Raw genomic sequence first — 20,961 nt, 5'->3', positions numbered from 1 at the left:
TTCACGTCCAGGCTGGCCTTGCCTGTGCCATCTCTGCGAGTCGCTCAGTCTCTGGCTCTGGCTTTTCTTATTAAATGTTTGAAATCCTTTCTGATCTTGGCTCTGAATTCGCTCCCACAGCCTGGCGCCTGGGGTGAAGTTGACTTTGGTATTGATGCCCTGGGTAGGGCATTCTGAGGCCCTAGCCTCTCCCCCACACTTCCCCTGGGGAAAAGGTCAGAGGCACCATGCTGCCAGGAGGGGAAGACTCCAGCCAGTACCCAGATGCCATGGGCAGCACCACTACTCTTGCTGAATACAGGTTGGGGCTGAGTCCTGGGGACAGGACCACTGTCCTAAAGAATAGAGACAGTGGATCTTGTGCTCTCTCCTGGCCACAAGCATGAGGTTGCAAGAGCAGTAGCGCCCCTTCCCGGTCCCATGGGAGCCTTTCCCACATCAGATGAGGGGACCCGGACCTCAGGAGGGTAGATTCGCAGTCCATCTCAGTGTTCACGCCACCAAGAGCCCACAGCCAGGAGGGCCCTGGTCCTGACACTAGGCTTGACATGGTTTCCACAGCATAGGTAGTAAAGTGCAAACGTCCAGGTAGGGTAGAGGGTGGACACCCCCTCCCCAGTGCCACGTGCCCACGTGGGGGGCAGAGCAGGCACTGAGGGAGACCTTCTGGCCCTGAGTACCTGGTGCCGGGGACAGGGCCAGGGGTGCAGGGGAGGCCCAGCTGGCATCAGCCCAAGAGGGGCTGCAGTGGCTCCTGGGTCTCAAGTTAAAGCCAGGCTGAAACCCAACCCCTTCTTTAAAATGCAAAATGGTCCTTCCCTAAAATAACACACAACCGCGACCCACCACGACCGCAGCCAGCCTCTGCAGAGAGACCAGGCAGCCGTGCTTTCCTTCGGAAGTTGATTTTCCCCGTGGAATTTGGCCGGGCCTGGGGCAGTGTTCAAGATTTTGCAAAAGCACATCCACGCCAACTGGTCTCTGGTAATGGAGTGGCTCGCAAATTCCCCATTTAAGGAAACCAGCGGGCCTCTGTTATGAAACCCGGGGGAAGGAATTTGAATTATGCTCCTCACGGAGGTCCCGAGCCTTCACATTTTCCGGCCTTTCTCGTTGGCTGCAGTGGAGCATTCAGGGAGGTCATGAGTGGATCGCTCTGAGATTTATTCTCCTGATATCTTCTTGGCGGGTGGTGGGAAGGCTGGGCCCTGTCTGGGCTGCTGGGGGCAGGGAAAGCGTTGGGAAGAAAGGCGGCTACAGCAGGCCGGCGGGAGCCTTTGCCGAGCTGGCTGACAGCACCTGCCAGCCCGGGGCTGCCAGGAAAAGTGCACCAACGCCCCGGGCCTGCTGGCACGGGGGTGAGTCATATGATGGCTGGGCTCTGGTCTTACTCAGAGAACCACACGGTGCTCCCAGAACTGCTGGCGCAGGTCAGCCTCAGTTTTGTAGACTCAGTTTTTCCATCTGTCCAGTGGGAATAGTAATTCCTGCTTCCCCTTCATCTGCTGAGTACTCGCTAGATGCAGAGGAGAGAGTGCAGGAGAGGCTCCTGGGACAGGTGTTCCGTGTGAGGTGTGCCTTCTTCTCTCTGTCCCCACTGGGCATGGAGAGCAGGGGAGCTTGGTGACAGTAAGCTTGCTGCCACATGGGGCAGAGGGTGCTTTTTGAACCAAGCCCCTGCAGGCTCATTCTCAGTGACCTTGTCACAGCTCCTCCAGCAGATAGTAATGGCACTGGCTCGGAAATGACACCCCTCTGGGAAGGCTGCACAGCCTCACAATGCAGCTGGTCACTCAGGCACCCACACCTTCTGTGGCCGCCGGGGTCCCAATGGACAAGGACCCATGAAAGGCCAGGTGGGGTTTGTTCTCCCCACACCCCTGATGAATGTGCTGACCTCTGGCGCACAGCAGTAGCTCAGGATTGGCTGAAAACGGATGAAATCTGGGAAGAGGTAGAGCCAAGAGCAGTGGGGGGGTGGGGGGGGACTTGCTTGGTGGGAGGGAAGAAGCTCGAAGGGGAGAGAGAGTCCATGGGCCCTGGAACTAGGATGCCTGAGAAGGGACAGGCCACAGGCTCTCCCCATCTGGATTTGCCATCCCAGCAGGCCCTTTCATGATGGCACAGATGGGGCCCGGGAGCTCCCTGCCTTCCTGGGTCAGGGTTCCAGGCTAACTCCTGTTGGCCCAGCATGGACGAGCTGCCTGCTTTTAAAACAAAGCCTGGCCCAGGGTTATGGGATTTGCTGATTGACCAGGACCCACCCACACCTACCTCAGAAGGAGAGCTTCATAGACCACACGTGGCAGCAGGGCTTCTCAAAGGGACACTGTCCTACTTATCTGCCGAGAGACACTGGGCAGAGCAAATAAAATAGGTCTGCCATTTGTGTCCTGTGGCTTATCCACGTCCGACTGGAACCTGAGGGTCATGTGTCCTCCAGGCTGGTGTGGTTCCTCTCAGCTGTCACCAAGACCCATGCCTGGCTTTGAGGAGCACGCTGGGTGGTCACCCCACCTGGAGAACTAGATGTGTTCTCTGGGTGCTGGTGAGCTTTTGGCCTGTCACCCCAGCTGCCTAGTGTCACTGCATATTATGTCTGCTTATGTGGTGGGACATCACATAAGGAAGACTTTAAGGAGGTAGGGTGGCTTCTCAATGGATGTGAGGCACCTGCCCCTTATTGAAAGCTGGAGGATGTGGATAAGCAGAGCCAAATCACCCACAAACCCACCCAGGCAAAAATGCTATTACTATTGCAGGGCACAACGCCACCCATGTGGGTTTTATTTTTTAATAGACTTTATATTTTTAAGCAGTTTTAGGTTCACTACAAAACTTAAGGGAAGGTATAGAAATTGCCCGTATACCTATGAACAGTCTGTGGTTTTGACCATGATTTAACATCATGTGTCCACCAGTGTCGAAAATCCTCTCTGCCCCACCTGTTTGTCCTTCTCTCCTCCACCTCTGGCAGCCCCTCATCTTTCTGTTCTATAGTTTTGTCTTTTCTGAGATGTCCTGTGGTTGGAATCACACAGTATATAGCCTTTTCAGATTGGCTTGTCTTGGTAATATACATTTACAATTCCTCCATGACTTTCCATGGCTTAATGGCTCATTTTTTTAGACTGCTGAATAATATTCCATTCTCCGTATTTTTAATTGGCTTTAGCAGTTCACTTACAGCATTTTTGTAGTAGCAAAAAATCAGAAACAACTCAAACGCCCAATGTGGAGTTGTGTAAATAATTTATAGTACATTAAGAGAACAAGGAGGATATCTATTAGTATATTGCTAACTGAGGACACATGGGAACAGTGTATTTTGATTACTCAACTTTTTTTTTTTTTTTTTTTTAGATTTTGCTTATTTATTCATGAGAGACACAGAGAGAGAGAGAGGCAGAGACATAGGCAGAGGGAGAAGCAGGCTCCATGCAGGGAGCCTGATGTGGGACTCGATCTCAGGTCTCCAGGACTCGATCCCAGGTCTCCAGGATCATACTCTGGGCTGAAGGCAGTGGCGCTAAACCGCTGAGCCACCTGGGCTGCCCCCCAACATTGTTTAAAAATTAATATGTTACTAACTGCTTAGAACACAAATTAGAGGAGCACTTGGGTGGCTCAGTTGGTGAAGCGTCTGGCTTCAACTCAGGTCATGGATCGAGCCCCATATCGGGCTCCCTGCTCAGTGGGGAGCCTGCTTCTCCCTCTCCCTCTGTCTGCCACTCCCCTTGCTCTCTCTCTCTCTCTCTCTCTCAGATGGATAAATAAAATCTTAAAAAAAAAAAAAATTGGAAGCAATAATAGCCTAGCCCCTAAGCACTGGTTCTCTCTAGTGGGTGAGATTTTAGGATGAATTCACTGCTTCTATGTTACATGTTTACATTTGTGTGGATAGAAAATGAGGACGAAAGCAGATCTGGGCTAGCCTTGTCTGCTTGTGCTCTGCCTCCTTGTTAGGTACATGTACTGGACAGACTGGGGAGAGACACCTCGAATTGAAAGGGCAGGGATGGACGGCAGCACCCGAAAAATCATCGTGGACTCGGACATCTACTGGCCCAACGGACTGACCATCGATCTGGAGGAGCAGAAGCTCTACTGGGCCGATGCCAAGCTCAGCTTCATCCACCGCGCCAACCTGGACGGCTCCTTCCGGTAAGTGGGCCCCCACCTCTTACTCTGCTCCCCAGCCACCGCCAGGGCCTTGGCCAGGTCTGGGCTTTTCAGAACTTCAAACAGAGAGTGCCCAGGGCATGTCTAATACCACACCCAGGCAAGGTCTGCCATCCACTGTGGGAATGCATTCACAAAAAAACCACAGAATGTTCATTCTAAGTGGGGTCGGAAGACGATAAACAGCCCCATGTCACACACAGGTTTTGCCACCAAATGAGTAATAGAACTCTAGAAATTTTCAGAGCTTTTTGGATTTCAGAATTGCAGATAAGGGATTGCAGACCTAAAGCCCAGGGGATCTGACAGGGTTGTGAGCTGTTCGGCTGTGTACCCCCTTCGTCCCTGTGCCAAGTACGCATCCTGAGGGCAGGAGCAGGGTTGGTTTTGGTGTTCATTGCATCCCCCAGTCTTGTGAGAGGACCTTATACATAGTAGTTGCTCAGTAAAATGGGTTAAGTGAATGAAATATAAAGGATTTTTACTTATTAGGTAATTGCTTTTAGAACTTTCTGGTCAGCTTAGCTTGACAGCCCCTGCCTCATTACCCTATAGATGTAGCAATGTCCCTCTCATGCGGAGGTGTTTATTTATTTTTTATTTATTGACCAAAGGCTGCCTGTTAGCTCTGTGCCAGGTCTTGGGGATCCTCCTGGAAGGACAGACCCTGTTCCTGCATGGTGGAGCTTCTGAACCAGGCAGGGCATATGTGGGTGCTGGTGCCACGGGCTGCAGTCACATGGTGTTGGGAACACTTAGCCGGATCTCTCCACACAGGCAGATGACAACTCCATAAGATGTGAGGATGTTAGCCAGTTTGCCACATTTTATCCAGGCCTGTGTATTAGTTAGCTATTGCTGTGTAACAAATTACCGCAAATGTGGCCACCTAAATCAACAAACAGGGTTTTTTGCAAGAAAGGGGTATCAAGAATTGAGAGTGGCTTTGCTGGTTTAGCTCAGAGTGTGCCCTGTGGTTATAAGCCAGCTCTTGGCTTGGTCATCTGAAGGCTTGACCAAGACCGGAGGATCAATCTCATGGTGGTTGGCAGGAGGCCTCAGCTCCTCCTTGATCTCTGCAGACCATGCCTAGCTGGTTAGAAACATTCTATCCCATTGTTTCTGTTGCACAGACTGGCCTGGGGCCTGGATGGAGACCTGGAAAGTGTGGCAGCCTGAAGAGCTGTGATTCTTGGGAAGTTGAATGACCCTGGCCATTGTGAAGGGAGTGTGTGAGGCCAGAAAGGCTGCAGGCTGGGGGTCCCTGGCAGAGGGATTGTGACAAGACAGGAGGGATGGTGGTGGCATTTAAGACATGATGATGACGGTGATGATTATGGTGATGATGGTGATAGTGATGTAATGATGGTGGTGGTGATGATACTAATGGTGGTGACGATGATGGTGGTGGTGGTGATGGTGATGGTGGTGAAGATAGCAATGACATGGTGATGTGGTGATGGTGGCTAACCCTTCCATACCGCTTGGTGTTTGCCAGGATATTTATCAGTTTGTTTCATGTTCACACCAACCCTCATGTGCTAGTAGTTATAATCCCGTATTATGATATTGCACAGAGAGGCATGTGAACCCCCCCAAGGCTAGTCAGAGTCAAGATAGGAAGCCAGGCACTATGACTCCAGGGTTCACTCAGCCCTTCTTCTGTCCTCCTCAGCACCAGATTCTTCTGGCTCTGCAGGTGGCTAACACTCTTTATGGATGTGTGTAGGGCCGTTCCAGTAGAAGCATAATCTGCTGGTAAAGAGGGCAAGCACTGCAGCCAGATGGACCTGCTTGGTCCCCTCTCAGCTGTGACCATGGCTGGGTCACTTCAGTGCTCTGAGCCTCAGGGCTTCACATGTGAATTGGGGGTGGCAATTATACTTTCTAGGGGTATTCACAGGGTTTGATGCAACAACAGACATCAAACTCATTGCATGGTGCCTGGATACAGTAAGCACTCAATAAAGGCTGTGCTCAGGAAGTTCCTGGACCCAACAGGAGGTGGGGTGGGCATGGCTGGGCCAGCACCTGAGAGGAGGGGTGAGGGTGGGTGAGGGGAGCTGAAGCCTGCACCAGCTTCCTGTGGTGCCTCTGGCTGAGGCAGGGCTTGGGGGGAACAGCCTGAGATATGATGGGCCTCTGGCTTCTTTGGTTAAAAAAGGACATCATGAAAGACAGTTGGGTGGTTCCTCAGAATGTCAACGTTGAGTGACCGTACGATGCAGCAGTTCCACTCCGGGGAGAGATGCCCAAAGGGAGTGAGAATTGGTATCAGAATAAATACATGTGCACATATGTCCGTAGCAGTAGTGCCCACTGTAGCCCAGAGGTGGAAGCAGCCCTGGTGTCTATCGCAGATGAATAGATAAACAAAGCATGGTCCGTCTGTGCCGTGGAATATTGTTCAGCCATAAAAAGGAAAGCTGCACTGGCATGCCTACAACGTGGGTGACACAGAAGGACTCCGTTTATAGGAAACGTCCAGAACATGCAGATCCATGGAGACAGAGAGTAGGCTGGTGGCCTCTGGGGGCTGAGGTGGAGGGGATGGGAGGAGGAACAGGCAAGTGGGCTCCGGGTTCTCCTGAGGAGCTGTGGGAATGTCTGGGAGGTAGATGGAGGGAGTGGTGGCAAAGCACTGTAAATGTGCTGCACGGCGCCGCATTGCTCACTTAACAAAATGGTTGATTTTGTGTTATGTGAATGTCACCTCAATGAGTTTATTTTAAAAGTTACACAGGCTGGGGAGGTGGTGGTGACCAGCCCCCTGCAGGCCACCCCCCCACCCCGCCCCAGGAGCCTGTAGTCGGGGGAGGGTCATTAAACCAGATAATCACACATGCTACCAGGTGTAAAATTATGAGTCTATTACCGGCGTCCATAATCCTGTTTATTTTTTTTTTCATAATCCTGTTTAAAAAAAGTTGTTTGCTGGGCGTTATAAACACATGAAAAAGCTGCTTTTTCTGGCACTGATAGCAACTTCAATTTACTCTGGTACTGTAAGTTATTGGCATTACAGGAATGAGCAGGCACATTTGGTCCAATCTGTACTACGTTGTGGAAACATCAGGGCTGAGCAGGCATGCTTGTCACCAGCTCGCTGTCATCAGCTGTGGCTCCCCCTTGTTTCCCTGTGGGGCACTCTGCCGCCAGCCACTTTTGTAGAAACAGGTGGGGAGGGGAGGCCCATGTCACCGTGAGGGATGGCAGGAGGCTGGCTGAGTCTGGGAGCTGCCCTGCACACATGGGCCAATTCCTGGGATGCCTGCCCCACGGTTATCCTATGTGATGTGAATGGGTCCACCGTGGCCGGTACGGAGGGTGTTCGAAGCTGGGCGTGCGGGGCTGTGGGGAATCTGCTGATGGCTCCTCCGTCTCCTCCCGCACCTGCAGGCAGAAGGTGGTCGAGGGCAGCCTGACGCACCCCTTCGCCCTGACACTCTCTGGGGACACTCTGTACTGGACAGACTGGCAGACCCGCTCCATCCACGCCTGTAACAAGAGGACTGGAGAGAAGAGGAAGGAGATCCTTAGCGCTCTCTATTCACCCATGGATATTCAAGTGCTCAGCCCAGAGCGGCAGCCTTACTGTAAGTGGGGGGCTGGGGAGGGGGTGGCTGGCCTCTTCCCTCAGCTGAAGCCCTTAGTCTTGGGGTGCTGGCCTCAGAGCAGTGGAGGAGAAGAGGAGGTGCTGGTAGAGGGGAGGGAGGTGTTTGCAGAGTGCAGGGCCAGGTTCAGGGGCAACCAGGGGAGCTCTCTGCAGAGCTGGTGTGGGGGCTGCTTCATGTGCCCCCCACCCCCTGCTGTCCTCTCTTCGGAGGTGGCAGAGGGACTCCCCAAGGAAGGTTGCTTTGTTTTCAAGGCCGACAGAAGTTACAGAATTATTGACGAACAATCAATAAGGCTTTAAGTTGAGACTCAGCCTGGGATCCCCATACGGTGGTGGCTGGGGTCTTTGTTGGTGAGAAGCTTGAAACACATGGGCTCAGGGCTCCTGTGACAGGTGGATAGCAGAGTGGGGGCCCTGGGCTTATGTAGAAGGTTCCAGCTTTGAACTCAAGAGTGGAGACCCAAAGGGGGCAACTGTTGTCAATGCCAAAGGGAAGGTGGGGCTCTCTGGAATCGTTTTCTGGTGAGAACATCATGGTCCTTAAATGGATCCACACTTGGGGCAGCCCACCCCGGAAGGCGGCTTTAGGGACAGGAGAGGCACCACCCTACAAGTCTGCTCCAGTTGTCGGGGGTGGGGCGGTTCCTACTTTGCATTTTAGGGTACCATACCCCAGCCTGCCCTGGGCAGAGTGAAATGACGGCAGTATTCAGTTCAGTAGCGTGCTAGTTGTGGACAGTCTTGAGAGAATGAAAAGGGTTGTTTTCAGCACTGAGAGTGTGCAGGTGTGGCCACCAAAGCATTGGTGCATATCCGGTGGGGTCCAAGCATGTCACAAAGACAAGACAGACCTCTGCTCCAGGAGCCCCCGATCCATACTGCATGGGCAGGTCCTGAGATCGTGGCAGGGAAGGCTGAGGGTGGCCTTCATGGAGGAGGTGTTGTCTGAGGGGCTTGGGAGACAAGAGTTTCTTATCATAGAGGGTTGGGGGGAGGAGCAGGGAGGATGCTCCCAGCGGGAGTGGTGCATGGGGGTGGGAGTAGGGTCGAGTAGGGTCGAGGGCCCTGTTCTAGAACCTTTCCTCAGTCTTCCCTGTCTTCCCCAGTCCACACACGGTGTGCGGAGGACAATGGTGGCTGCTCCCACCTGTGCCTGCTGTCCCCGAGGGAGCCTTTCTACACGTGTGCCTGCCCCACTGGTGTGCAGCTTCAGGACAACGGCAAGACGTGCAAGGCAGGTGAGACGGGGAGCGCCGGCTGGGGGCAGCCGGGGTGCTGCGGAGAGGGGGCAGCCCAGCAGCTGGGACTGGGGTTGGATCTGGGTACTGCTGCCCGCTGGGCACGTTCCCAGGCTCCGGGCTCCGGACTTGTGTTCTGGTCCATCGGGCCAGCTTGCAGTGGGCCGCCAGCACAGTGTGGTTGTAGTCCAGATGCTCACTGTTGCCAACTGCCACGTGAAAACTGTGTGGAGTGTAAGAGTGACATTAGGGTGGGGTGGGAGTGGCCAGGGAGCCGGGAGGTACCCTGAGGGAGGTACGGTCTCCTTTCCTGCCTCTCCATCCCTCCCGAGTGTGCGCTGCTGCACACTTGGGATTCATTTCTGTCCTTGCATCCGCTTTCCGTGGGGCCTTTGTGCCCTACTAACCTGCCCCATGGAAATTCAGCTTGCAAGCACATGCTCAATGGGAGAACACTTCAGGCACAGGGAGTTCAGTGGAGGTCCCTTCCTGAACACAGGTGTTTCTCTTTGCTTCAGGTATATGTCAGCCTCTTTGTTCTCCTCCCTAATTCTCAGCACTTGCCGCTTCCAGGACTTTTTGTATGATTATTTTTTAATGACATGCCACCCCCTGGTCCGGGACAGTGTCTGAAGCTCTTCATTTCCAAGTGTCAGGTTCAGAGTGTGCTCTTCTGGACATCATGCGCGTCCAGGATACAGCCATCTCTGGGATGCCCAGGGCCCAGCGCGGCTGGGTGGAGCCTGAGTGGCCAGTGAGGTGCTGGTGAGAGACGTCAGGAAGCAGCTGCCCCTGGGCCAGGGACTTCCCTGGGGACCTAGGGGCGGAGGGGAGGTAGTGTTACCAGAACTCGAGCATGGGTTTAGAACAAAAAAGTTCAGGGGTGCCTGGGGGGCTCAGTTGAGCACCCAGCTCTTGGGTTTGACTCAGGTCATGATCTCAGGGTTGTGGGATTGAGCCCCACCTTGGGCTCTGTGCTCACTGTGGAGTCTGCTTGAGATTCTCTCTCTCCCTCTGTGCCGCCCCCAGCATACACTCTCTCTGTCTCTCTCTCAAATAAACAAATCTTAAAAAAAAAAGTTCATCTTGGCAAATCTGAAAAATATGGAGTATATTAAGTTCCATGTATCCACAAGCAATGACCGCATGCCTGTTATGTGCTGGGTGCAGAGAATAAAAGCAGTAAGTGACACTGGCCTATTCCCCACCCCACTCCCCCCGCCGTTCTTAGAGCACATGTGCAAGTTGGGGTGGGGTCGACAGGAGGCCAGCAGGTACACAAATGAATAAAACCAATTCAAATTTGGATCAGAGTAAGGAAGGGCACAAAGGAGAGATTCAGATGGGGTAGGGTGGAAGGTCAGAGAAAGTCCTTCCCAGGAGGCACCATTCAGGCTGAGACTTGAGGATTAACAGGGAGGAAGGGCAAGGAACAGTGAGAAGGAACAGCATGTGCAACAGCCCTGGAGCAAAAGCTAGATGGTGTCAGAACTGACTTCACAGGGGTTTGGTCTGTGCAATCACTCGGGGCCCTGAGTTCAGAAGAGCCCTGGTTTGGTGCTCTGTTGTTGCTGACTTGAAATGCTTAATAATTTTTGGACAGGGGGCCCCGCATTTTCATTTCGCAGCGGCCCTGCAATATATGTAGCCAGTCCTGCTTTGTGTGCAGGAGAAACTGAAGGGAATCTGGAGGTAGTCTTAACATTTTGCTGTTTCTTTCTCTGCTGCTTTTCCATGGGTGTTTCTGCATTTTACTCAATATTATTGCAGGAATACTTGCAATTATAGGAGGTGTATATGCTTCTAAAACATGAGTTTTAGTGCCTGAAAAATGTTTATCCAATGACACATCTGTCCCCAGTTGTGCATTTCTGTTTTATTTATGTTTTTGCTATTTCCAAGTCATGCTGCCATGAGAGAGCCAGCTTGGGGCCTGGCCCTAGAGTTAGAGGGATCTGAACATGGTGTCTGTTGCTGCCATGTGAAGCAGGAGATCCATGCACCCACAGATCCAGGACTGGAGTGTGGAGCCCCCTAGAATCCCAGAGTCATGGCCCAGTGCAGCTATACAGCTAGAGAAGCCTGGAGTTCCCCAAAGGGTTGCCCAGGCTACCCTGGTGTACAAACGGCTGTTGGTCATCAGGGGTGGACGGTGTCTGGGGCCTTGTCACTCTGTGCCTCTCTTCCTCATTTGAGAGGTAGGGCTCACCGACCACCCCCTGCCCAGGGGAGCTGGGAGGACAGTGTATGGATAGGACTTAGAAGTGCTGTGCAGGGCACCCAGTGCATAGTCTGTGCACATACATGGCAGCCACACCCACCATTCACACCATTGGGATCTGTCTTCACGTTGGGCCAGAGGGAGTAGGGCAGGTCTTCCGGAGGCCTAAGTTTGTCTCCATGGTCCACAGTCCTCCCACCCCTTGGGGGAGGGCTGCCTTCTTTTCCAGGCAGAGGAGCAGGGACTTTCTGGTTCTCTGCATTCCAGTAGCTGGAGCCTCTGAGCTCTGGGGACCACTGCCTGTGGTCAAGCCCTTTGAGGGCATCCTGTTCTTTCTGCAAACATCTGTGGGAGGTGGGGTACAGGAGGCAGAGTAGGAGAGATGCCCTGGGGGAGAGGCCCTCCTGGAGGAGGCTGTACAAGGGTGAAGGGGGTTGGCTGGAAGCTCTGGTGGAGAGCTGGCACCAACCCTTGTGGATTGAACCTGGTGAGTTAGCAGCAGGGCCTGGCCCTGTGGGAAGCTGTCTGGCAGGGAGCTGATCCTTCAGGAAGGATGGCCAGCTTGCAGATTCCCCTGGGATTCAGGTCTTGTGAGAGCCATTTCCATCTCCCAACTGTAAAGGGCACTTTTACAAATAACTCAGTTGGAGAATGCCAAGTGAGAGGAAGAAAAAATTTTTGTTGTCTTTCAGGGCAGCCTCCTTGGGTGTGTGGGTGTGTGGATCTGTCTGCATAGAGCAGCTCAGGGGGCTCTTTCAGGCTTTTGCTCCAAATGCCCTGGAGGGTGTGTCACAGGAGGGGGAAGCTACCAGAGGACACAGAAGGGATGGGCTGGGACTTTTGCTCTGAATGAGAGTTCTGTGTTTTTATAAGAATGGTTCCCACCCCGTGTGCTTCCCACTAAATAGACTGGCTCTGGAGGCTGCATGGGGCTTCTGTAGCTTCCTGCCCTGGGACCACTTGAAGCTTTGTGGGAAAGGGGAAACAGAGTTTCCTCAAGATTTTAGTTCGAGTTGAGAAGAAATCCAGAGCTTCTCAGAACATTTCAAGGGTTTGCCACGAAGGTGGCTCTCTGGAGATCCGGGGTGGAACTGAGGTATGTATCTGTCCATGTATATTAATCTAGAGGTATCAGGGCATGAGTGAAACATGGATTCCATCTTTGAGGGGTGTCTGTTTGGGGGACAGACATGGCGAGTCAGAGATAGGGTCGTGAGCCAGGACCATGGGCTTCGGACTTCACACAACGTGACAACTCCGCTGGCAGGCTGGGTTTTAGGACACAGATCTGCCCTCCAGGTTTCATTTCTTGCCACAGAATGTCACATTAAAGGAAGACGTTTGATGAAACCAGTGTGTCCACTGATTTGCTTTTTTCGCGTGGCCTTCCAGGCCTCATGTCTGCCGCCTGTAGTTTTGCCTGGGGGTAGGCATGACTTACATTGTGCAGCGTGGATTTTGACTGCTGGCTTTGTGCAGGTGATCCTGAAAGCAGCCTGGAGATAGTAGCTGGAAACATGAGGGTAAATTGGAGAAAGCAAAACACTGAGTCCTGCCTGTGGAGGCTGCCAGTGCTCGGGAGAGGCTTCCTGGTGGCCGGTAGGATGATGGAAGGCAGGCGCTGGCAGGAAAGATGAACGGAAGGCACCTGCTGACACAACTTCCCGTCTTCTAAAAGGGGAGGCATCAGAAGTGACATTCGCTCTATAGAATGTAGCTTTGCTCTTTAATTGACTTTTGGAGTGGTGAGGAAATCCAGTCTTGGGGAGACCCAGAATTTAGATCAGTTTCCAATTATGTGATGGCTTTGTGTGTCCAGTCACCATTTTTTGATACCTGCACACACATCCTGGCTGTGTGATCTTGGGAAAATAACTCGGCCTCTCTGTTTTCAGTTTCCTCCCCTGTAGAAAGAGATGATAATAGTACCTGATTCTTGGGAGGAAGGCCTGGCCACCCAACAAATATGAGCTGTGCTCAAATTTAAACTTGAACTTGGAGCCAGACAGGCTAGTCTCATTTGAGGCCAGAAGAGCAATTCTTCCCTGAATGTTTGAAATCAGATGATGAGGCTGGGTGGTGGCGAGAGGAGTTTTGAAGATGGCATAGGGTGGGTGGGGAGCAGAAGAGTGAGGGGTATGTTCTGGGGGCACTGGGCATGTGGCTCCCTTTCCAGGGATGAAGGCCAGCATCAGGCAGGGCAGGATTGGGGTCTGAGGCAGAGGTCTGGATGTGTCAAAATTACTCGGACCCTTACATCATGTGCAGATTCCCCAGGCCCCAGCAAATCAGAGTCCCCAGGACAAGGGCCAGGTATGGGAGGCAGAAGGCTGAGTCTGGACTTGACACGCACCCAAGGTGGCTCATGTGCTGCATTTGGGGAACCTCCACACAGCCGGGAACATCGCAGGACCCGGAGCCACGGCCTCAGGCATGGCTTGGCGGATTCCTGGGGCTTTCACTCTGGGCGTCTGACCATCTTTGCTGTGGATTTGAATCTAAAGACATTTTTGTAATATGCATGAGTCCTATTTTTTTCCTGCTTTTGAGCAAATGAAAGCCAGCCCTGTGCACAGAGTTGACGCCACCTTCCCCAAGGAAGGGGCTGAGGTGGCAGAGATGCTCAGACCCCAGTGGATGGGGGTGGTGGTGGTGGTGACAACCCAGGGCCTGCAATCTGTACCCCAGAGGCAGAGGATGGCACAAGGCAGGGTGCAGAGGGTCACATCCCGGCTGCTGCCTTCTCACCTGTGAAATGGGGAGAGCAGGGTGACACCCCTCCATGTAGCTGGGGGACAGTTGAGAGGCTACTTTCCGCAGCACCTGTGTGGGGGCCACACAGACAGGATGGGAGACTTGGACTCCCTTCCTTCAGATCAACACTGGCTTATATCCCATGACCCTGTGGGTGGGGTGACACACACTCGCCGCAGGGTGTGACGTCTCAGGTCCCCAAGCCCCTCCTCAAGGGGCCCCAGTGGAGGTCCTGTAGGCTAGGAGACTAGAACCATTGATGTCCTAGCAAGCGGCCCCTGCTGGGTCCCAGCTCTGCAGGGGGTGAGCTTGGTGAGACCCTGGGGCCCGAGTGACTCTTGTCTCGTGAGCCAAGAGCCAAGAGCCAGGGGAGGACGCCTGGGCCGGCCGTGATCCCATGCAGCGAGCCAGCGTCCTCCAGCGCCTGCCGCCCCCGCCCCTCCCCAGCAGCCTGGCCCACGGGGGCGCCCAGCTGGATTTGGTTTTCCCCATGTTTTTCCAATTATGTGGGATCGGCTACAAACAGCAGTAGCGGGGCCCAATCTGGGAGTTACCACCACTGTCCAAGGAAGCCTTCCGCCCCCCGCGCTCTGGCCCAGGCTTTCTGTAGGATACGCCCCTGCTGTTTTGACGTTTATCCCCCTGCACCCCTCTCCGCTGGGGGCTTCCGGGCATTGTGCAGCCCTGCTCCCCTGCTCGGGGCCTGAATGACCTGGGCAGGTGATGCGTTGGGGCCGTGTCCAGAGCGGCCAGCCTCCAGCCCATTCCATGCCCTCCACCTTGGCCTTCCTAGAGGAGGCCGTGGCTGCGTGTTGGGGCAGGCGGGAGGCTTGGCCTTCATGATTTACGCCAAGAAGGAGCTTTAACAGATGTTCGTGAGGACAGGAAACAAAAGGACGAGGGGATGTGGGGGGCTGCGGTGGTGGGGGCCGGGCGAACAGAGGCGTCACTGTCGGGTCTGACGCGCAGACTGACAACTGGGCCGATGTCTCAAAGCCCCTCACATCCATCCGTCTCTCTGGGTGGATTAGCCGGGGCTCAGGGCTGAGGAATAAGGGGCGCGTTTGTTCCTGGTCTGGCTGTCTTGTCACTTATCAGGGAAGTAGGTCAAAGGGAAAAGAAAGGAGGCCCTTGTGGCCGAGGCTGATGCCGCCTGGGCTGTGATTGGCGTTGACTCTGCAAACAGAAGGCAGCTGCTGTTCTCAGCCATGGACCGTGAATTTTTAATAGCAAGAAAATCAGATTGCACAGTCCCAGGAAATGGTGTAACAAGGCCAAGCACTAACTTTTTTTTTTCTTAGTTTTTGGAGATGAAGGTATAACTCACAGACTATAAAATGCACAGATTCTAAGTATATGTTGTGATGTAGCTTTGAGAGTTGTATGCACCTGCCAAGCCCCCACGCTGGTCTGGATACAGAACATGGCCAGCGCCCGGGGGATTCCCGGGTGCCCCCTCCCCACCCACAGGGGCAGCCCTGTCCTGATTTCTATCACCATGGATTAGTTTTGACTGTTCTGGAGCATCATAGAAATGGAACCACACAGCATGTGTTCTTTTGTGTCTGAGCCTAGAGACTACTAAATCTAATGAAAGAGAAGAGGGGAGCATGCCGTATTCTTAGAAAGAGAAAACTGTCATCCTGCAGCCCCGGGATAAGACAGAGTGGTGCCTCCTGGGTGCGGTTAGCTCCCTGGATACCCTGGGTCCACTGACTGAGAGCTACACTGCAGTCACTCCCAGCCCTGGCCCTGTGTCCCTGCCCTGTCCCCTCCACCAACCTTCCCCCCCACCCACCCTGTCCAGCGTCCCCTTGGCTGGTGCTACCTGAGTTTGGCCCCAGAGTGGAGTCAGGTTCTGTGCCTGAGGTCTGGGCCCCGGTGGAGCCCTCAGGCTGCCAGAGAAAGCCCCTCCACCATGGGCTCCTCATGCCCTCTCTGGCTTTGCGGATGGCTACAGGTCCTCAGTCTTGGTTCCTCCCACTGACTGTGCCCTCCCCAATTCCAAGTGCCCTGGAGGCAGTGACTCGATTGCCCTCCCAGGCTGGGCTGACTCCAGGAGGCTCTTTTTCACTTTGCCTCCTGTTCCCATGGAGGAGATGGATGGTTCACCCCCTTCCCTCTGAGGACTTCCCTTCTGCCTCTGCCTGTGCTGTGCCCGTTGTCTAGAGCACCCTTCCTTGTAGCTCCCCACCTGATGTTCCTCCATTCAGACAGTCCCCGATAGATGTGTCGTGATGCGCTCCCACATCCACTGCAAGGGAGGGATCCTGGCTTCCCATGGGACCAACAGGCCCGGGAAGAATGCTGGGAAAGTTGGTTAGACACCTTCAAGAGCATTGGCCATGGTCATCCTGGAGCTGGGGACAACTTTGGTGACTGTGCCAAAAGGGACCTCTCCTTGTCCCCTCCCTGCCACCCCAGGTTTGGTAGGAATCAAGGCATCTGAGTCTGGTCTTGGCCCTATAGATGTGGCTGTGACCTGATGAAATGTAGGATCTTCGTGTCTTATTGGCCTGGGAGTATCAAACAAGCTTGTGTTAAATTGTAAGGTGCTGGGGTGCCTGACTGGCTCAGTCGGTTAAGTGTCCTACTTGACCTCAGCTCAGATCTTGATCTCAGGGTTATGAGTTCAAGCCCCATGTTGGGCTCCATGCTGGGTGTGGAGCCCACTTAAAACAAAAACCAAAAAACAAAAAAAATTCCAACCAATCTGTAAGGTGAAGTGCACTTGACTTAAGTTGAACCGTGTGACCCACCAGTGCTCGCCACCTGCCTGCTCTGTGATTCCGGCCTCCACCCCCAGAGCAGGGTGGACAGTAGCAGTAATGATGTTGCCTGGGGGCCGCCATGCGGGTGCACTTGACAGACCAGCCTGCTTCAGAAGTTTGGGCACTCAGAGCTTGCTCAAAGCCACAGAAGAAGGGATGGAGGTGGGATTCGAACCTGGGGCCCTGGGGAGCTTTCACAACTGTGGATGTTATCAGGAGCAAGAAGGATTGCTGCTGTTTGCAGGGCACCTATAGTATGCCTGGACCCCGGAAGGCACTCTATTTTGTTTTTTTTTAAAGAGCTGAGCCATGTGCCCAGAGAGGTGGGACCCTGCCTTCCCCATCATGTGAGTCACCGCCTGTTATATAGCTTCCAGCCCCACAACCGTTTCAGGTGACTGGGTAGCCTGCCTTCAATGAGTCCAACCAACTGCACTTTGTTCACATGTCTCTCTCTCTCAAGATCCTGTGGCCTGGGTCGTGAGCCTTCAGGGCACCTCTCTGCTGCTGGCTCAGAGAGAATGTGGCCTAAGGGAGGTCCCCTGGAGCATGCTCCGTGCCCCTGGGAGGGAGCCATGTGCTGGGGCTGTAGCCTTGGGCTCAGGGCCTCACTGACTTTGTCATGGGACCTCCCAGCCTCGCTGGGGAGCCTTATCTACTCCTGACTCTTACGTGTGAGGAGATGGAGGTCAGGTTGCTTACCCAGGGTCACTCAGTGAGGAAATGTGGCTGGGGGCCGAAGTTGGGTGTGACCATTGGGCTGTGTGGCCTGGATGGTGAATAGTCTCTGAGGGGGAGAGGCAGGTGGCAGAGGACGACGTGAAGGGCTGATGCCTGCGAAGAGGAGAGGAAGGGGCTGGCTGCAAGGAAGTCCTGAGGCCGGCACTGACCTTGCTACCCTGGCCGCCCCAGGCCTTAAGGCAGAGGAGTGACTCTGTGTAGAGCTGTGCAGAAGGAGGCCAGGACCCTGGGCCAAGGTACCTGCCTGGCCTCTCCTGGCGGGCTCTGGCCTCCCATGGGCTCATAGAAGGTCTGGGGTGGGCCGCGCAGGCAGACAGCTGCTCGGGCCTCAGGTTTCTAGTGGAGGCTGAGCCTGGCCCAGCCACTTCCCCTGTGGTCACTCGGCATGGTCTCCTGGGCCAGGGCGCCAGGCTGTGGTCTCAGCGCCTGTCCAACAGCTTACCCCAGGGGGCAGTGGAGAAACTTAATCAATTGCTAAAAAACAAAAATAAGTTGGCTGCCTACCAGCTGTGAAGCTGTTTATGGCCTCAGAGACTGTAGTGTGGACGGCGGCCTGCGCCGGGACCGGCTCTGCCCACGCGACTCCAGGCCCACTCCTGAGCCCACGTGAAGTCAGCGATGGGGGGCAGCGAGGGGAGCTGGGGCAGAAGAGAGGTAGGAGGCTCTGCTTCCCAAGTCTAGCATGATGAAAAGCTAGTAGGAGGAGTGGCCCTGGGGTAGTGTGAGCATCTGGGTGGGCACCCATCCTTTCTCGGAGATGCCATTGCTTCAGTGGGGACAGTTGTGATGTCCACTCTGCCAGCTGGGAAGGCCAGGCCCTGCTGCTGGGTGGCGGGTGGCGCAGGGGTTGTGGGTGCTGCCTCTTTAATCTGTGTTGATTTGGTCAGTCCACATCCTGATATGTGTGGTTTTGCTCATCCTGAAAAATCCTTTCCCATGTTGGAGTACAGAGGAGATTAACCTCGAGGACCTTCCAGGTCTCGCTGGACGACCTGCCAGCAGGCCCTCCTCCTGCTGGGCTGTAGGAGGCTGTGGATCCTTCTGCCCCATCCTGCCTCCCTCCTATGGTTCTTTCCTCCCACTCCGCCCAGAACCTGGAGGCTAAAGAGGTCAGCCCCGTGTGGTTGCTCCATTTCCCCTGGTCGTCGGGTGAGAAAGCCTTGTCCCCAGAGCTTCCCCCCCCCCCGCCCCTGCCCACTGGAACCACGAGGCCTCTACCCATAAGCGGGGGCACCATGTTTTAAAGTCTTGTTTTATTCTTGTTAAAAAGTAACATTTGTGTTTACCCTCAAAAAGAAAACATCACACAAAAGAACAGAAAATAAAAACCACCCGGAATGCTGCCGCCCAGAGATCGTTGCTGCTAACCTTGTGCTAAGCTTATCGCTCCTCGTTGCCCTCTGCTTATGCTCAGAGCTGGGTTTGCATGATTCCATCACAGCGTGTGAGCCCCACTGCACCTCACCTCACACACCGCTTCGCAGGCACGTCCACCCTGACCCTTCTCCAGAGCCCGCTGCTTTAGCGGGTCCCTCATTTACTCGATGTTCTAGCGTTAGTAGGACATTGACACTTGCCTACGGAGCTCTTCCTGCAGGTTCGGGCTTTGCTGTTATCACCACACCATGGTGACCCTCTGCAACCAGGAGGAATCTGTGGCCAGGAATCCGTGTGCATTTATTTTCAGCAGCCGCTCTGGGCTGGGTTCTCAGAGGGGAAGTTGCTGGGTCAGAGGGTCCCTGAGCCACACTGCCGGCCAGGAAGCGTGCGCTGGGTACGGTCCTCTGGGAGGCGGGGGCCTGGCTGTGGCCATGCTGGGCTGCCAGCATTTTCCACCTCTAGAAACCTTCCTTTCTCAGGTTTCTTGACTGTGGTTTTTTTTTTTTTTTTTTTTTTTTTCTCCTGTTAATTTGCATTTGTGGTCTTCACCTGCTTGCTGCTGGGATCTGGGCGGTTTTCTTATTGATGTATCCACCTTCTGGTGTACTAAAAAAATGAATAGACTTTATCTGGCATAGCAGTTTTAGGTTTCCAGGACAACCGAGTGGAGGGTCCCGAGAGTTCCTGTGTATCCGCTCTCCCTCCGTAGACAGTTTTCAGTGTTATTGCTATGTGCTGTCTAATGTTGTAAAAGGCACATGTACTTGCCATGCAAGGGTCAGCAAAGCTCCCTTGGCCCATGGGCCGCATGGTTTGCACCTGCTTTTGTGCAGCCTTCGAGCTCAGAATGGTTTTGGTGTTTTTACATGGTTGAAAAGAGAATCACGAGAATGTTTCATGATGTGGGAAAGTACTGATAAACTCAGATTTCAGTGTCACTTCATGCACGAAGTTTGCCTTGCACACTGTTGCTTATGCGTTCTCTGTGGCCACTTTCATACTACAACTTGGGGCTGCCTGATGGCGACAGAGGTGGTTGTGGCCCGCAGAGCCTAGAAGGCTTACAGCTGGTGCTCCACAGAAAACGTGTGCAGACCCCCTGCTGGAGACCAGAAGGAAGACCGGGAATGGTCCAAAGATAGCTGCTGTGGACATTTGCGTGTGTTTCCTGCCAGGCTTTTGTTCTAGGATGGCTTTTGTTTGTCTTGTGGCTGGGCTCCTGCTGTATGCACAGCGTGCTGTTTGCACGAGGCTTCCTTGTAGACAGGGGTGGGCTCAGGGCTGTCCTAGCATCCTGTACACAAGGCACCCAGCCTCCGAGCTCAGACCAGACTCGCCCTGGGTGGGGTGGCAGGGTGGGGCTAGTGTCGATGGGCCAGCCCCATCCCTGCCCATCCGAGCTGCAGAAATGGCCCGGTGCACTCTGGCCTCCACGGTGTGGTGCACCCCTGCCTGGAGTCTCCCCACCCCTTGGACCTGCCTGTCCTCCCATGGAAGCTTTCCTCTCACCTCCACTCCCCATCTCTTGTGGATTGAATTGTGTCCCCCCAAAAGACATGGTGAATCCCTGGAACCTATACATGTGACCTAACTTGGAAATAGGGTCCTTGCCAGTGTAACCAAGTTAAGAGGAGGTCATACTGGTGTAGGAAGGGCCCTAAATCCAATCACTGGTGACCTAATAAGAGGGACACTGAGACACAGAGACATAGGGGAGGAGACTGTGTGAAGACAGAAACAGAGGTTGGAATGGTGAAACCACAAGCCAAGGAGCATCCAGGGCTTGTTGGTAACTGCCAGAAACTGGAAGAGGCAAGGAAATCTCCCCCAGAGGCTTCAGAGGGAGCATGACCCTGCCAGCACCTGGATTTTTTACTTCTATTCTCCAGAACTGTGAAAGAGTCCGTTATTATAAGCACACACACCCCAACCCCCATTTGTGCTGATGTGTTACAGGAGCCTTTTCCTGCATCTTGCCTGCTCTGTGTGGCCCACAGGACAGTGCCCCATGATGGAAGGCAGCTTGCTCCTCAGGGATGTTGGCAGGGAGGGATGGTG

General features: G+C 54.0%; 1 protein-coding gene across 3 annotated transcripts in view; it reads left to right on the top strand.

Moving 5' to 3' along the window:
• The window catches only part of LRP5 (LDL receptor related protein 5), a 107,018-nt gene that overhangs the window by 32,786 nt on the left and 53,271 nt on the right, over positions 1 to 20,961 (top strand). For all 3 annotated transcript variants that reach the window (XR_007403697.1, XM_025445771.3, XM_025445770.3), the window contains exons 3-5: positions 3,967 to 4,164; positions 7,582 to 7,778; positions 8,905 to 9,036. Coding sequence is in view for 2 of the 3 variants with exons in the window: in XM_025445771.3 (XP_025301556.1) it covers positions 3,967 to 4,164; positions 7,582 to 7,778; positions 8,905 to 9,036 (527 nt within the window). In the remaining variant the exon portion in view is untranslated. The remainder of the gene's footprint in view (positions 1 to 3,966; positions 4,165 to 7,581; positions 7,779 to 8,904; positions 9,037 to 20,961) is intronic.

Source organism: Canis lupus, chromosome 18 (genome assembly GCF_003254725.2).
Source record: "Canis lupus dingo isolate Sandy chromosome 18, ASM325472v2, whole genome shotgun sequence".
Lineage (NCBI taxonomy): Eukaryota > Metazoa > Chordata > Mammalia > Carnivora > Canidae > Canis > Canis lupus.
This window is presented reverse-complemented; position numbering and strand designations above follow the sequence as displayed.